Here is an 18,593-nt window from a genome sequence, read left to right on the forward strand (position 1 = left end):
TGCTAACACTTGTTGGGAGAACTATTATCTCAAGAATGGCTATCTCATGTGTGCTAACAAACTTTGTATACCCCAGTCTTCGCTTCGTTTGTTACTTTTGCAAGAGGCTCACGGCGGAGGACTTATGGGACATTTCGGGCGCGACAAGGCCTATGCCACACTCTCCTTCAAGTACTTTTGGCCAAAGATGTTTTGCGACGTCGCACGCTTCACCAACCGGTGCTCTACATGCCAGAAAGCTAAGTCCCAAGCTCAATCTCATGGTTTACATATGCCACTTCCAAATATCAAACATGGGAAGATATTAGCATGTATTTTGTACTTGGATTGCCTAGGACTCAAAATGGAAAGGTTTTCGTATTTGTTATTGTGGACCGATTCTCTAAAATGACACATTTCATCCCATGCAATAAGATAGACGATGCTTCACATGTGGCCAATCTCTTTTGTAGGGAAATCTTGAGGTTACATGGCGTGCCAAGGACAATTGTGTCAGACTGAGACATCAAGTTCCTAAGCTACTTTTGGAAGACACTATGCGCCAAGCTCGGCATCGAGCTACTATTCTCGACGGCCTATCATCCCCAAACCGATGGCCAAGCGGAAGTCACCAACCGGACGCTATATACTCTCCTACGCATGTTGATCAAGAAAAACATCAAGGAGTGGAAGGAGTGCTTACCCATCGCGAGTACGCCTACAACCGCGCAAGACACTACTACCGGCAAGTCCCCCTTCGAGGTCGTCTATGGCTTCAATCCGTTGTCCCCATTGGACATCCTACCACTTCCACTTCAAGAACGAGCGAACATGGACGCAAGTCCAAGAGCAAGTTATCTCAAGAAGGTGCATGAAGATACAAGGGCCACGATCGAGCGTCAAGTACAACGGCTCGCCACCAAGCTCAACATCAACAAGTCCCCAATGATGTTCAAACCGGGCGATCTCGTATGGCTACATCTCTGAAAGGACCGCTTCCCCACAAGCGCAAGTCCAAACTACTACCACGAGCCGATGGACCCTTCAAGGTGCTAGCACGATACAATGACAACGCCTACAAGATCGACATCCCACGCAACAAGTACAATGTAAGCGACACATTCAACATCAAGGACTTACCCCATACCATGGTGATGAAGATCACGATCCGAGGACGGATCTCACCGGGGGGGAGGGGGGTGATGCGGAGCATCCTACCATCATCCCCATGGACCCTACACCAACACATTAAGCACCACATGGACCCATGACAAGAGCTCGAGCACGCGCCATTGAAACCGAGGTGAACTCACTCCTACTCGAGATAGATATGGACATGAATGGAACTTGGTTGCTACCTCACCAAAATATGCTATGTGTCATTAGGTATGACGACAAAGGCCACCGAGCAGCTAAGGGACACCCCAAAGGAGGAGGAGAAGCACCCCAAGGCCTCGAAAAAGGAGGAGTCCAACAAGACGAAGGTTGCACCTCCTAGGCAACCCCGTGCGCACGGGCCCCCAAGACCCTGTGCCCAAGGGCCTCCCAGAAGCACTTTGGAAACGAGACGCGCACCCCTGTGCGCACGGGCTGCAGACCCCGTGTGCACAAGCCCGGGCCACTGTAGCACCCCGTGCGCACGGGCGTGCACACAAGACCCCCGTGCGCACGGGCCCTTCAGGATGGACGGCCGAGGGCTGCTGTTTGGGCCTCCTCTTCGTCCCCCTCGCCCACATACCTATATATTTAGTACCTAGGGACATGTTTAGGGTTAGCAAAGTATATGTGAGACATTGATAGAGCTTTGCTCCTTCTACCACTCCTTTTGGAGATCAAGACCTCTTAGGAGAGGATCCCAAGTGGATTTCAAGACCTCCTCTTTGGAGAAGACTATCATCAAGACCTCACCTCCTTAGGAGTGGGAAGAACCTTATCTTTGTGCTTGTTTCCTTGGATTGTTCTCGTATGCTTGTGGATCTCATGTGTTTGCGATTCTAGTGGATGTGTGATTGAGTTTTGTTTGAGTGTATTCCTCTCTTGTGTTTTTGTTATCCATCCATTTCCCCCTCAAGTGTGAAAAGATCTCACCTAGGGTTTCACCCTACAACAAAGAGCCTCGCGACGCCTTCTAGCGAGGAGGCCTCCCGAGGTTGCCTCCTGAGGCACCCTCTCAGGGACGAGCAAGTCAAGGGCTGTTCAGCCCGATCGCGCGGCCCCGCGCCTTCACGTGGGTGACGCGCGCAGCAACGAACGGTGCAGAGGTCGTGCCAGCAGGCGCGGATGAGGAGGATTTCCTCTTTTGTGCTAAGGAGCAAGGCCAGCGCGCCGGTTCGCAAAGCAATCCCCAAAGGTTGCCCGATCGGCGCAAGAAGACCAAGATGACGGGCGCGCAGGGCGGAGGTCATCACCGAGCCCACCGGCGCGTCATGAACGGTGGCTTTGCAGGCGAAGACCACCTTTTGTCAGGATAGACTGCGCCACTGTCCCCCTTCAAAATTGCCTTTGTGTGGCAACCCTTCCCGCCAATGTCTCCGGGGGAAGAGGACTGTCGGTGTCAAAACTGGCAGATCTCGGGTAGGGGGTCCCGAGCTGTGGTCTTGGATCAATGGGGAACAAGGGACGAAGGACACGATGTTTACCCAGGTTTGGGCCCTCTCGAAGAGATAAAACCCTACGCCCTGCTTGATTATATTGATGTGTATAGGATGATTACAGAGTCGATCTACCACGAGATCAGATGAACTAAACCCTAGGCGAGTAGGCTGATGGTTGTTGTTCTAGCCTCTACGGATTAAACCCTTTGGTTTATATAGACACCAGGGGTATTAGGGTTACACATGGTCAGTTACAAGGAAGGGATAACATGCCGATTCTTCTCCTCTTGACTTGGAGGACACACCAAGACACCAAAGGCTTCCTGTCTGGATACAGAGTCTCCTCATAGTTCGGCCTTCTAGCAGTTCATAGTGCGGTCCTCCTGGGCGGCCCATGAGAGATAGGCCGACAGCCCGAGGACCCCCCAGTCCAAGACTCCCTCAGTAGCCCCCGAACTAGCCTCCAACGTTGGTGCTTCATTGCTTCCTGAGTTCTTGACATACCTGAAGTCTCCGGCTTGCAGGGTGAGTTCCTCTCCTCCTTTAGGTTCTCGAGTTCGGCCATGTGTTAATCGGGTAATGTTCGGAATCCGAACTGCAGATGTTGCTTAGCCCCGAAGGCCAACCATTCCAATGTGAATAGTGCCTTTGCCTGACAGCTTTTGACGAAAGGTCACAACCGGTCACAAATATTGAACCGTTGTGGAAACTCGATCCGCGGTTCGAGGCAGTGCCTCTATTGGCATGTCCCATCAATACGGAGATCGTGCCTGTTTTTTAAGGAATGTGGTCAATGATTTTGATTACCCCACTCGCGCATAACGTCGCGATTATATCAGGAAGTGGCGAGGTCCGCAACGCAATTAAATGACTGTTGGTATTTACAATAGTTAATAAAAGGGGGAGCGGCTGCCGCTATCTGTGTACGCCTTCTCCTTCCTCTTGCCATCGCTTTCCCAATCTACAGAGCTCCAGCGCCCCAAACCACCTCTCCTCAAGCACTCCTTCCCAGCCGTTCCCTCAATCCAGTCATGGCCGGATCTGGCGCGGGAGGCAAGTGGGAGGCCTCCATCGTCACCAACAAGGACATCGAAGATCTGAAGCGCGCCAGCTACATCCCGGCCAACGTCGTTCACTGAGCTCAGGAGGAGGGTCATCCCCACGCCCCAGCCAGGCGAGAGGGTGGTGTTCGTCCCCCACTTTATCCGGGGACTGGGCTTCCCGCTCCATCCCTTCGTCCGGGGGTTGATGTTCTTCTACGGGCTAGATTTTCACGGTCTGGCCCCGAACTCCATTCTTCACATCTCGACCTTCATCGTCGTTTGCGAGGCCTTTCTTCGGGTCCAACCGCACCTCGGCCTATGGCTAAAAGTCTTCAATGTCAAGCCGAAGATTATCGACAGCCAGCAGGCGGACTGCGGAGGGGGGGGCAATGATTAGCAAGCTCGCTCGGGTTGAGTGGCCGGAGGGCACATTCATAGATACTGTCAAGGTTTGGCAGAAGGAGTGCTTCTACATTACAGAACCACGCGACGCGGCCTGGGCAGGGCTCCCGAATTCAGATCTGAACTGCCTGCGAGGCTAACCTCGTGGACCAAGAAGAGCCTCGACTGGGGGTCACCCACGGAGGTGGAGCTGCTGCATAAGCGATAAAGGCGGGCACCAAACTGACCAATGTGGTCCAGGTGATGCTCTGTCGCCACCTTCTACCCTGCCAACAAAGGGCCGCCCCAATGTGGGCCTACAAGTCCGAAGATCCTATCACCGTACTCCACTTCCATGTCACCACCCATGACAAGCTGTGGAAGGTGCTATTCAAACCCCAGAAGGAGTGGCCAGCGAAAGAGGAGGATATTGGCCTCGACGCCGCGCACCCTCCTAAGAATGTAATGAAGTCTTATTATCTTATGTTCAGGTATTCGTCTTTTAACAAGAGATCTGACTTTTCCTTCCCCTTCCTCGCAGGGCTGGCTTGACAAAGCCATGCAGATCGACAGTTCGGCCCCGCAGCCCAAAGACCCCAGGTCGGCCCTGTTGGGGGAGATGCTGACCGTGGTGCCGTACAAGGCGCCAGATAGTAAAGAGAAGAAGAAGAAGAGCGACGTGAGGGAGGCCAGAGAAGGCCTCCGCTCAAGAGCACATCCGGACACCAGGTCCGGAGAGACCCAAGTTCCCTCCGCCCTCAAGGGGGAGCAGAAAGAGGACGAGGAGAGCGACTCCTCTCGTACAAGGAGAGGGCGGCTTCAGAAGACGCCGAGGAGGAGCAACCTCCTCATGCCCCGAAGAAACAGCGCAGGCCCAAGTTGGTCATGCTTGACGACAGCTCGGATTCCGACGAGGAGTCCGCAGCGTCCGAGGAGGTTCCGAAAAGGAACCCCAGGGCCAAGCCCCGTGCCGAAAGGTACGGATTCGGAGATCCCCTGGCGCTTGTTTCATTAGCCTATTACTGATAGTATGTGTGCATATCATGTTACAGCCCACCGCGCGACCTCCCCGTTGATCAAGTTTCAGAGGGGACTTCTACGCCAGCCGAACTGACAGAGAGTGGGACCGCGTCGCGCTCTACACCTCCTCCGGTCACCGGGGAGACCGGAGAGGTGTTGTCCCGAAGGACCCCTCCTGGCTCGGACGCGGGAGGTGGTGGCGACAAGATCATGGCCGAGGTCAGCAACTCGGTCACCGAAGGCCAGGAGGGGGATCCCTCCTAGTGAGCAAGGAGGGGGAGCTCGGTCAATCTGAGCCCTCCTGAAAGACGGCTCCGGAGCCCCCAAAGCCCTCGGAGGCGTCAATTCCGCCCTCCACTGAAGGGGGAGCCGGGGCCCCGCCGCCAGCGACAAACACGGGAGATCGGGCTGCAACTGGGTGCGTGATGGAGGAGGTTGTGAATAGCTCTTCCATCATTGCGGAACATCACACCCTGATGGACATGGTTTTGAGAAGTATTTGGTCCGTTAACAGCGGACTGAAGGAAGCCTCCAGTGGCCTCCTGACGGGTTTCGAGGTAAGCCATGTAATATTCTTTCCATAAAGCGGATTTTGTGAACAAAGTTGTGCAATCCTTGTATATAGCAGCCCCCGAGACTCTGTCAGGTTTGAAAAACCTGGCGGAGGATCGAAAATCATCGAATCGGGAATCTAAATGATGTGATCCTTTTGTTGTTGAAGGCCTCGTCTTTGGCGGCGGCTGCCAATGGCTTGTCTTTAACGTAGAATTCCCTGTGGCCAACCTCGTGGCCCCGCCGAATGTAGGCCGAGGATGGGCCATCCGTGATAGTCATCATCTGGATCCGATCCAACGCCTCGTTTATCAGGGTGAAACTAGTCGGATTAGCGTGTGAGATTTCTTCGGAGTCGACCCACGGAGTGATGGTGAGATGGGGGGTGAGTCCGGCCAGGGCTGACCCCCGATCTTCGGATGCCGAACTTCCGTCAAGGCTCGAAGCCAGGTCCGCTGTACGTAGGGTGAGTATGGTCGGCGTTGACTCCCGGTCTTCGAACACGGTGGTTGCATCTAGGCCCGAAGCCGGGTGCGAGGTAAGAGTCGATCCGGAGATCATATCGGGAAGATGTCCCGAAGTCTATGCTTCAGGGTCTGCGAGTGCCTTAGATAAAGCTAAGAAGCCGGTGAAATCATATCGCCACGAGTGTCAGCGACATACTCTAGGTTACCGAACCTGATCCGGTACTCAGGGGCGAAACTGTCGACCTAGTCGAGATGACCGGTCGAGTTGGCGTGCAGATAATGCTGCCGAACGCGAAAAGCCGGCCGGGGGCGAAGATGTCCCCGGTGTTGATGCCATCTCCGATGATCAGGCGAGCAATCAATCCTTCGGCGATCCAACAGGGGAACTCTCAATGAAAGCACCAATGTCGATGTCAAAACCGGTGGATCTCGGGTAGGGGGTCCCGAGCTGTGGATCTTGGATCAATGGGGAACAAGGGACGAGGACAAGATGTTTACCCAGGTTCGAGCCCTCTCGAAGAGGTAAAACCCTACGTCCTGCTTGATTATATTAATGTGTATAGGATGATTACAAAGTCGATCTACCACGAGATCAGATGAACTAAACCCTAGGCGAGCAGGATGATGGTTGTTGTTCTAGCCTCTACGGACTAAATCCTCTGGTTTATATAGACACCAAGGGTATTAGGGTTACACATGGTCGGTTACAAGGAAGGGATAACATGCCGATTCTTCTCCTCTTGACTTGGAGGACACACCAAGACACCAAAGGCTTCCTGTCCGGATACGGAGTCTCCTCATAGTTTGGTCTTCTAGCAGTTCATAGTGCGGCCCTCCTGTCCGGCCCATGAGAGATAGGCCGGCAGCCCGAGGACCCCCCCAGTCCAGGACTCCCTCAAGGACCAAGGCCGATATAAAAGGAGGGCAGGGTGCCACCGTAGAGGAGGTCGACCACTTGATCCTCTACCCTTGTACTCTCACTCTCTCTCACCAGTGCAATCCCAAACCGAGCAGGAGTAGGGTTTTACACTAAGTGGCCCGAACTTGGGTAACTGCTGTGTCACCGGCCCGCTCTCGCCGTAGCCTCGCCGTGGTTAGTTGCAGGAAAGGATAGGACGGTAGGAACGAGCGCACCCTAGAATTCGAGCCTTTGGGTCCCCGAAGCCCCGATTCCGACAACTTTGACCAATTTGACAACCTAGCGGAAGAAGGCGATGGTACAAAATGGATCCCAAGGGGTAGAACTACGTTACCTTAGACAAGTGGTCCCTTCAAAAGAAAAGAGTCAGAACACGGGGCTAAAGTACATGGAAGACCAAGATTGAGAAGATTGTCAAGCGACCTTGAGAAACTATATTATCAAACTATTGTATCCCTTTGTGTCCGGACTTAACTAAACATATTTGTATCAGATCTATCTTGGTATACATACTGTGGAGAAGATTGTCAAACGGTGTGTCGTAAACATATATTTGCATCCGATCGATCTTGGTATGCATATATACATCAAGTTGTATCTTTTTTGAAATCCAAATACGTAGAAATACATTTAATGGCCGACAAACAGGAATAACCTTAAATAATACAAAAGTTCTAAAGGATACCAATGGCGCGCCAATTGATGACGAAATGTCACTAACAAGTGTACTTGTGGTGTTGAATATAAAGGGCACACAAATGATGTGTTTATTGCATTTATTTCTAAAGAAATAGCAAAGCTATCCTAAATTTTCCCAAATTTCTAGATGCAAATTAATATGGTGCATATTGCATGTAAACAGAAATTCAAAGTCAAATGAGAAGCAAATCTATCGGCTCTCTCTAAAACCCTAACAGTTTCACTTGAAAACAACAATTCTTTCCCGGATATCCATCGGTTTTCTAAGCAATTGAGATCAAAATGTCTATGTAACTCTCAAAAATTTATCACGGCATCTATAAGTCATATAATGATACCACACAAAGTTTCAGATTTTTAAACACCAATAATATCCTAAATACACTAAAACACCAATAGCTTACTAGTGGCGCGATCTTACTTGTTACTAGTGGCATTGTCCCTCTTTCCCTCACAACTAGTAAATTACCTCATATATGAACCAATGCACGCGGGTTTCATCTCCATAAGAGTCGTTGAGTTTTTACGTTGGCTCGCCAAGCTATCACAACCCTCCTCCTTTACCCGGGCTTGGGACCCGGCTATCTCAGTGACTCTCTCCCATGGCTTCATTGTATGGCTCATCAGCTTAATTCCACGGTAATTAGTACATTACCCTCATCAAGGACATGTACGATAATGTTGTGATAAGTATTCGAACAAGTGATGTCGACACTGATGACTTCCCGATTAAGATAGGACTGCATCACGGGTCAGCTTTGAGCCCTTATCTTTTTGCCTTGGTGATGGATGAGGTCACAAGGGATATACAGGGAGATATCCCATGGTGTATGCTCTTTGCGGATGATGTGGTGCTAGTTGACGATAGTCGGATGGGGTAAATAGGAAGTTAGAGTTATGGAGACAAACCTTGGAATTGAAAGGGTTTAGGCTAAGTAGAACTAAAACCGAATACATGATGTGCGGTTTCAGTACTACTAGGTGTGAGGAGGAGGAGGTTAGCCTTGATGGGCAGGTGGTACCTCAGAAAGACACCTTTCGATATTTGGGGTCAATGCTGCAGGAGGATGGGGGTATTGATGAAGATGTGAACCACCGGATCAAAGCCGGATGGATGAAGTGGCGCCAAGCTTCTGGCATTCTCTGTGACAAGAGAGTGCCACAAAAGCTAAAAGGCAAGTTCTACAGGACGGTGGTTCGACCCGCAATGTTGTATGGCGCTGAGTGTTGGCCGACTAAAAAGGCGACATGTTCAACAGTTAGGTGTGGGCGGAGATGCGTATGTTGAGATGGATGTGTGGCCACACGAGGAAGGATCGAGTCCGGAATGATGATATACGAGATAGAGTTGGGTAGCACCAATTGAAGAGAAGCTTGTCCAACATCGTTTGAGATGGTTTGGGCATATTCAGCGCAGGCCTCCAGAAGCTCCAGTGCATAGCGGACGGCTAAAGCGTGCGGAGAATGTCAAGAGAGGTCGGGGTAGACCGAACTTGACATGGGAAGAGTCTGTTAAGAGACCTGAAGAATCGGAGTATCACCAAAGAACTAGCTATAGACAGGGGTGCGTGGAAGCTTGCTATCCAGGTGCCAGAGCCATGAGTTGGCCGCGAGATCTTATGGGTTTCACCTCTAGCCTACCCCAACTTGTTTGGGACTAAAGGCTTTGTTGTTTGTTGTTGTTATGAACCAATGCACACGGGACTTAGGTGAAAAATCACTAAATCGACCGCACGGACACCAAATACGTGTGTGTTAGCTCCGCCGCCGCCCGCCGTGGATCTGACCATACTCCGTCACCACCGGCTATGGTTTTAATATGATATGTGATATTAAACCAGACGTCGAACCGACGTTCTACATGTTTCTGTGTGATTTTCAGCGATCGAGCCAGGCAAAAATTTGTTGTAGTGATGAATTTCACGCTATGTCTTTTCACAGAATAATATGAGTGCCAACGTTAAGTGTTTTGTCAAATTTTTGGCTCTCCATATGGACAACTTTTGCAAAGGTCGTGCCAAAATTTCTATTTGAATTCTATAGGTATTTTTAAGTAATTCTTTTGATTTCCTACATATTTTTAAGTAATTATATGGATTCTATATAGAATTTTAACGTTTTCCAATCGATTTAACATGTAGGGCTGAAAATCTCCGGAGACAAAGCCGTCACACAGCCTCTTCTTCGTGAATGACACATACGAACGACAAAGACATAGCTCCATCGTTGCGTAATGACGATCTAGACAACCTAAGCCCATTTACAGATTGGGGAGTACAGAACTATGGTCATGATAGGTCTGGCGCTGGAACTAATGATCATGATGGGTTCCACGCCGACAACCAATTGTCCTAAAGATGCGACCAATCACAGCGTAATGACGGTCTAGACAACCTGAGCCCATTTACGGATTGGCAGGAATACAAAACTAGTGGTCATGATAGGTCTGGCGCCAGAACTAATGATCATGATGGGTTTCCACGCCAACACCAATTGTCCTAAGATGCGACCAATCACAACAAAGGGACCAACCAAGGGACCATCTTGGACAACCCAAGAGGCAGCGGAAGCCTAGGTCCCGAAACAACCTTCGCACTGATAGGATTGTGGTCACTAAAGTGGAGATCAAGGGTCTTCTTTAGTAGTCCCAAAAGGTCGGCATGCCATTACACCAATGCCCTAAATTGCATCCTACGGCGAAATCATGAGCATCAACGAATTCAACCTCGGGTCGAAAGCCAATGAGGGTGTGCGGAATCTCCTCATATCGAAGTTGCACACCAGATTCAAATTCCCGGCCGAGTATCTAGTGCATAACACTAAAAACAATGAAGCCATCAGAAAGTTTTTGCACATGTTGAGTAACTGGAAATCAGTGGTCAAAGGCCAGTCAACACAAGACAAGGAGGGCAATGATAGTTCAAGCAAACTCCCATGGGTCAAAGCAAACCACCCTGGTCAGCGAAAAACCAAGAAAGTCTATGTCGTCAACAAGTCAACGGAAGAAGAGGTCATAAAAGAATAAGTCAAAGATGGAGGCGAAGGAGCGAAGAGGCACAATCCCAAGCAAAAAGGCATTCATATAGTGGAGGGAATCTCCCCCTAGTGGACCTCCATCCCCCTCCCCCTCCTAACCCAACTAGAGGCACATGGGCCAAAGGATAGAAGATTACCTTAGTTCTACCCTATCACCTTCTCTTTCAAGGGTAGCGTTGATCATTTGTCAATGACCCCTAGGCTAGATAAGGCTCCACATGGGCATGTAAATCACTCACTGCCTGCTTGAATGAATTCAAGAGGGTCACTCTCTCTTCTCCCCTTCTAGCTCTCCCCGGCGAACTAGCAAGGCTGAGAATAGAGGTTTGAGGAACCTAGTAAGGCTCAGACTAGTAGGGAGTCGTGGGACTCCAGAAGTGGAGACACTTCGAGTGTTCCATGTGGTGCGGAGCACCCCATGGACATCACCATGGATTCTACACCAACACCCATACCTCCAAGTGGACCATTGACAAGAGCTTGCGCACGTGCTATTGAATCCGAGGTAAACTCGCTCCTCTTTGAAATCCCTTTACATTCAAATGAGACATGGTTACTACTAAAGTTGGAATGCTAAATGCCATTAGGTGTGACGGAATCAAGAATGGAGAAGCCTGGAATGAAGGCCAGGCTATCATGGAGAAGGAAAGAGTCTCAAGGGAGAACGAGCAACACATGGAGGTTGGACAATGGGTCGGAATACCCGACCCAACCTTCAACCTAGCATCCGACCCTTGACATACGTTATGTCTTCGGGTCAGATGCTCCAACATAATCTCCGACCATATGTCTGACCCATGTCGGAACATCAAACCTGCATGCGCGCAGAATGGTGGGGCTAATGACCCTTGTACCCCTAGCTCGTCCTTACCTCCCACCACCTATATATTTCATATCTCTTGCATGTCTTAGGGTTAGCAAAGTGTAATAGACAAACTAAAAGAAGGCTTCGCTCATCTATCCTCTCCATTGGAGATCAAGACCTCCAGTGGAGAAAGAATCCCAAGGGAATATCAAGACATCCATCTTCCCCTTGTAGATTTGGAGAAGACTACCCCCATACCCTCATCTCCCCTAATGGATTTGGGAATAACTTACCTTGTTACTTGTTTCCCTTCTTGCTTATGGATCTTGTGGTATTACTTGTATGGTTTGCCTAGAGAGTGGATATGTGATTGGGATCTTCTCTCGAGTGTTCTTCCTTGTGTTCATCTTCCTCCACCTCCAAGTTATGAAAGATTGGGCCACAAGGCTTTGCCCTCCATCACCGTGCGTCGGGCACTACCCTTACCACTTTTGAGAGTCGTCAGACTCCGGAAATGGTGGCACTCCAAGTGTCGCATGCCCCGGGCACACTCTCAACAACCCTTCCTCATAGGACGTAGGTCGCGCTCCAACGAGGTGACTAGACCTATTTAAAAAACTTCATTGTCACTTTATCAAGTGTACGGCAACCTTCATTGTAAGGCGTTGTACACACCCCCACCAACCTCTGTTTTTAAGGCGTCTGTGAAGCGTCGCTTAGGCGACGCCTTAGCGTCGGGGCGCCCTCCGATGTCAAGGCGTCGAACCTGCCTTACACATCATCGTAAAGCGTCCGCTTTAGATCCTAGGGCGTCTGAATCGTCCGCCTAGGCGCGTAGGGCGGCGCCTTGGGCCAGATCGGGACGCCATGGGCTGCTTCCAAGCGGGAAAGAGTGGCCCACGCGGGAAGCTTTCGCGGGCTTTTGCTGGAAATATTGGGCTCGCGCGCGAGTGCGAACAGGTATAGAGGCGAAGGGCGGGACAGAGAGGATCGAACCAATCACCCAATCCACCGATAGGGTTTCCTTCTCTCCTCTCTGACCTTTGGCGGCGGCTCTTCCCTCTACAGCTCCGATCTGTGCCCCTCCTCGCCGGGCTCAGCTCTCCCCCAACTCTGGCGTAACAGCAAGGTGTGGCTCCCATTCTCATCTCACTTCTACCGCCGGCCTCCTCTGAATTTTCTTCTACCCCTCCTAGTACTCTGTTTCTTCCTGCATTGTAGGTAGATCTGTAGATGTGCTTGGCTGCTTGCCTGCTCCTCCTCTGCATCTGTTTGCTCCCAATCTGCTTCTCCATCCACAAGGCAGCAACCCCACCATCGCTTCTCTCCTTCCCCATGCTTGTCTGCTTGCTCTAGTGATTTGGCTCTTCTCTCTTTGACGGTTGATTGGGTCTTTTCTCAGTGTTGCTGCAGCAAGGTGGAGTTGCTCCTCCACAACCTTTGTGCTGCTTCATTTGTGGAAAGAGTGCATGTGTGATTGGATCTTGTGCGAGTGTTTGTTTGCCCTTGTGTTCTTGTTATTCTCTTGGTCCACCTCCAAGTGTGGAAGACTGGGCCACCTAGGGCTTTGCCCTACATTGATAGCCCATGGGGTGTATATATATTACATAGACTTGGAAAGGAAATATAGCCTAATAGGCCTCATAGACCTAATACTAACACTCCTTAACACTAACCACCTTACAAGAGGCACCCCCTTTCAAAATTTGATTCCATAACATCAACAGATTATACGCATTTTGAAGAACACATTCTTGCAAATCCTCAAGGATATGCCCGGTCCGGATGTGTAGAGTATAATGCATAAAGGTTGAAGACTGTATACATTCAAATTATAAGTACTTCATACCCAAGCATACATATGCTTCTGGTGTAATTTCAAAACTTAATATCACACAATTGTATAACTAACTATAGCATGCAGTGACTGGGATAAGGTTACTTGTTGGAATTTGCCGCTTTCATCTGAAAACATAATTTGAATCCATGTCTCCGCAAGAGCTCCAAATAAAGTCGATACGCTGTTGGCTTGCCACCCGTTGAGAGAATGACCCTTCAAGGAGGAGGAACACAGTGAACCCATCAATATAATACTTGCAAACAGTCTATTTCTGTCATTCAACACGTGCTTGATTTTGCTCTGTTATCTAAGTACTTCAGAACTTTCGCAAAAAAAAAGTGAGTGCTCTGAAACACAAGTTATTTTCTGGTATAATTCAGCTAATATGACTTGAACGGTCAGTAACTCAGTATTGATTAGAGAGGCAAGACAGTACATCTGCCTCTACTCATCCACAGATGTACCTGTGCATTTTCGTCGCACGGCAAAAAAAAAATCTACTCCCTCCAATCCGAATTAAATGACGCAACCTCTATACAATGTCCATTTTCAATTGTATATATGGTCGATTAATTCGGATCGGAGGGGGTAACATTTTTGGGGAACGATATCACCTGCCTACAATAAGTACGGCAAAATAAAGTTTTCTTCCATTTCCACGTCTAACTCCAACCATTCGATGTCCCAAGAGAAACTCCTAGATCCGAACTAGCATTGTTTCGGTCGCGATTCGCAAAATGGCAGGTTCCATCAGACACCCACGCAGGGACCACAAGCGCATTCCCCTCTCCTCCATCCTGTACTGTCATGTACCTTGAGGAGAGGAGCGTGAGGAGGAGCGCCGGTGACGCGAGGCGCGCGGCGAGGGCAGCCTCGGCGTACTTCCACGCCGCGGCGGGGGCGGCGCCGCTGCTTTCCCCAGAGAGGAGCACGCGCGCACAGCATTTCGGCCAGCCCCGCCGAAAACTGTACGTCCCTCTTTCCCCGCGGCTGCCGCCGCTGTGGCCACCCGCGCCCGCCCACTCATTCGGCGGGAGCGCCCTCCGCTTGCGCCGCCTTCGTGTACTCCCCGGTCCATTCAACCCACGGCGAGGACAACGACGCCATGTTGAACGGCGGGCCCCGCCTCCTCGCCCTCGGCTGCGGCGAAGCGGCTTACTCTCGCGGGTGTGGTGGCTTCGTTCGCCGTCGGCAATGTAGGAGGCGCGGTGATAGTAGAAAAGGGGTATATGTGGAATGTTGGTCCTGGTGTTTGTTTGTTGGTGTACCCACTTCGCCCACCGCACCTCCAGTGAGTGTACTTTAATATGTAACCAGTGGAACGGCCCGTGCGTTGCTACTATACAATGCATATATTTGATTGACTCGACAACACTTATCTTATAATAACTTTTTCTTTCATCTTTTCGAGCCTCTTTTTCTCCCACTCACCCTTCCTCCACTCACACTTGATAGAAGAGCATATAAGTCATGAATATTTTGTAAAGTAAAACTAACGTCTCTAAATTTAACGAACCGTTCAAAATCCAGTGTTGATAATCAGACATTTACCATCCACATGCCAGATCGGCCCTGCGGCCTCGAGCACCATTTTAAACATGTATGTATGTGTGCGTTGTTGTCCTTGCTCGATGGATACCCGTCGCTGCCACATAGAGGGCACACACATGATCGTGTTACTGTACAATGTCGTTGCCTTGCTCGTCGTAATTTTTCTCGATGTCATCACTAGCCTTTACCCCGCCTTCAAATCTGTATTGCCACAATGGGACAGCACCAGCTCGCATCAACAGTCACCCGTGGGCACCATGCATCTGAACAAGATTTATTCCTTGTCCATTGGGATATCCGGTCATAACCTATAAGTTTTTGTAATATGAATCTTAATATAACTGTAGAAATTCAATACATACAAATAACCTACACGCAACTCAAAGACACAGTTTACACTCTGATGATAATCGGGTTGGAAAATGAGATGTAATAATTAACTGAAATTCTTTCATCATCTTCAGAAACTAAAGTCGAAGTCTTGCTCTCTCTATATTAGCTGACCAAATTTATGAGCATTGCGTCGCCGCCGCACAACCTAGAGAGATGCCTCCGCGTGGGCTGTTGTCGTTTCGGCGGAGCCGAGTGGGCGCCGCCACGCTGCTCGCCGGTCCGGACCTGAATGTTGATTGTGGCGGCTACATGATCAGTGGCTTGGGCTAGGGAATTTGAAAACCCGAGTGTTACACTCAGGTAGAATATCCACCCTCAAATGACAGCATGTGCTCTGTAATGAGCATATCTAGCACGACTAAAAATTTGCAGGATAAAAGCAGAATTACTCTGCGTACATAGGAGACGACACAATTTTGCCCAATTTACACTCATAGTCAAATATTGGAATTCTAAGATTCTCAACTCCCATTCAATCCATCCCCATGGTATATGGACAATCACCTCATGTCACTCAAATTTAGTTACTTGCAGCACATGTTGTATTAGGCGTCTTAACTGAAACTTGTATTGTTTTAATTCATAGATGAAATATATGAAAACCTAATTAATAAAATACAATTATTCATAAGAAACGTGCATCAGTGTGAGGCATTGCTATGGGTAGTGGCGGAGCTAGCATTTGAGAACAGGGTGGTTCGTTCCCTAAAAAAATTCATAAGAAATATGACACATAATTATTCTAACTAATTACCAATATCACATAAAAACAACTCAATATGGTCTTACAAACACACTAAAATTTTCAATTAATGTTGTTTGGGCCAAAAATGGTGTGCAAAAGTTTGTATGTGTTCGGTTCATCTACTGGATAGCATAGCACATAAAAAACGTAAAATTGGAAATTGCGAATCGGAAATTGGTAGTTCATACCTTAAGTCAAAAATTGGGAAGTTCAGAAAAGACGGTTGATTTCGCCGGACTTGGGCACTCGGGGGCAGGGGGACAGCGCTACAGTCATGCAGGACAGGGGCGCACGCGCACGCAGCTCGTAGGGGAGCGGGAAAGGAAGAATGGATCCTCCTCGGCGGCTAGGCTCCGGCAGGTGACCGGCAAGGGCGGCGAGCCGGCGATGGTGGGGGCGTCTGGCGTTGGGACTCGGGAGTCGGGACGAGGCGGGTGATTGCCTGGCTCGATCTGGACAAGAGTGTGATGTGTGTGTGCTCAGGCGGTAAGGGTTATTGGGCCAATTTTTCTTTCTGGCCTAGTAATAGATCCATAAGCTGATTCAAAATCTCAGGGTGGGCCGAGGTCCACCCTGGCCACCCTGTAATGCATCTGGTGTTCCGCATAGCTACAAAATCTATGAATTATCAAAAAAACTACAAAGCCTATGTTACACCGAGCCCACAATTGCCGCCTCTTCTCGTGTGGTAACTTCAGCGGACATTTGTCTCTTGCCTGTTTGCTCTTCCTCAGATTTCATATTTTATGTTTGTTTAGCTAGCTTATTTTTAGTGGCAGCCCTTCCAAGGGCGTTAATCTCCTTCTTTCATTCGGTTGCCAGCTTTCGCTCAATTAATGGTGTGCAAGAGGTTTTCAAGAGCAGGGACTTTTCCACGAAGATCAATCAAGTCGGGTATTAAAGTGAAGAAAACATGAAGGACTCGAGACATGGGAGTTGATGGAATTCATTGTTTCACTCTAAAAAAACTTTATTCTTTATAGTGACTTCTTCTGCATGTGCTCTTTCAAGATGCCTTCCACACATTCTTCTCTCAATAAGAGCTATAACGGATGATGTAATGCCAGCTATTGAAATAGTTGGCCAAAATAATTCAAGTTCATTATCATCAATAAATCCATTGAATTTCTTCTCATTCTGAATCATCGACTTCACTTCCATAGCAACTTGCTTTTCAGCCTGATCTAAAGAAGAAGAAGAAGAAACGAGTTCTCTAGCACATGTGCAATCTCTAGATCTAAAAGTTTCCAACGATAGATAACAAGGGTTTCTCTAAAAAATCCAAAGAAAAGGCATAAAAAATCATGAGGAATTGATTATTTGCAAATATCATAAAATTTCATAATGTACTATCAGAACAATCTGTGTATGCGTAGTCTGATAAGATTTTACTTCTCCAAGATGGAAACAACGAGCATATTCACACATAATAAAATTATACACTCAGAGCTATACTGAAGTAGATTAGGCTTTATCAATAGCTAAGAGCAAGGAGCTCAATGACAGAAGTCCAGAACTACTTCCAAGTCTTGTAGTCTCAAGGGCAGGGGTGACATTCAAAACTTTATGAACAATACTGTGAAGTTTCTTATATAGTTCACTATGTAGCTGCACAAATTTGTACATTCTCTAAGCTTCATAAGATCTCGCTAATTTCTCTTATGCTACTCTATTGCGTCGAGCAGGTGTTTAATTGATATTTTGATAGACAAGAGTCTTATCAGTTACAGCACAAACTGGTGGTGCTATTTATTGGATATGATTTTTTATTTTCTAATAAGAGAGTGCTTTTACACACAACTACATAAGCATCACAAGGCACCTGAAGTAGAGCCATGATCAAAATCTGGGTTCGGTGTATTCCAATATCTAAAAAGAGCAACAAGAATAACAAGATTCCAATCTCACTATCATCATTGAATTAATAGCTTTTAGTGGAATGAGGGAATCAACCGGACTACCTTCACATTGCCAGTAACTGCAAAGTTCGTGTCAACTTCTTGCTTAAATGGCGCTCTCTTCGTCAGTCTACAAGAGAGGAATGTATTTTCTAGATTGATTGCATTGGCCAATATATAATACAAGATTCAAATCTCTCTCTGTAAGTCAGTAAACAAACTTAAATGCAAGATAAAAAACTTCTATCATAAATAAGTAGAAAATGAAGATGCATATATGAATGATGTCAATTTTCAATGCTAAGCTAGAATATTATCAGATCAGCAAAACAAAACTTCAACATATTCATTCGGAGACTCAGGTAGGGGACAACGTCTAAATATTTTATCAACTTGAACAAGATTGAAACAAATAACAAGAAATATATGCACAATACAAAAGTGTCTCTTACCATGACAAGACCCAATATACGTTCTCCTCTTTCTCATTATACCAGTGCAGAAAATATCACAAATTTCTGATCAAAACAACATTGTTCTCCTTGCTTAGGGTTACCATTGTCAACAAAAAGGACCTATATATGTTGCACATCAGCAACATGTACATAAACGACGTAAATGCTAGTAAAAAGGCACACCCAAAATTTTAATTTTTAACTGTCAATTACCAT

At 48.1% G+C, this 18,593-nt stretch overlaps 1 protein-coding gene across 3 annotated transcripts in view; it reads right to left on the minus strand.

Annotated features, from left to right (window-relative positions):
* Nucleotides 1-18,593, minus strand: part of LOC123044850 (mediator of RNA polymerase II transcription subunit 33A) — a 103,774-nt gene that overhangs the window by 23,519 nt on the left and 61,662 nt on the right. Inside the window, exons 1-2 of one of the 3 annotated variants that reach the window (XM_044467720.1) lie at nt 14,149-14,227; nt 13,438-13,548 (exon numbers count right to left, since the gene is read on the minus strand). The exons of the other annotated variants lie outside the window; for them this stretch is intronic. Of the exons in view, the coding sequence (XP_044323655.1) occupies nt 13,438-13,460 (23 nt within the window). The 5' untranslated portion in view covers nt 13,461-13,548; nt 14,149-14,227. Of the gene's footprint in view, nt 1-13,437; nt 13,549-14,148; nt 14,228-18,593 lie in introns of those variants that run through there. 3 annotated transcript variants of the gene reach the window in all.

The sequence above is a fragment of the Triticum aestivum genome, chromosome 2B (genome assembly GCF_018294505.1).
Source record: "Triticum aestivum cultivar Chinese Spring chromosome 2B, IWGSC CS RefSeq v2.1, whole genome shotgun sequence".
Lineage (NCBI taxonomy): Eukaryota > Viridiplantae > Streptophyta > Magnoliopsida > Poales > Poaceae > Triticum > Triticum aestivum.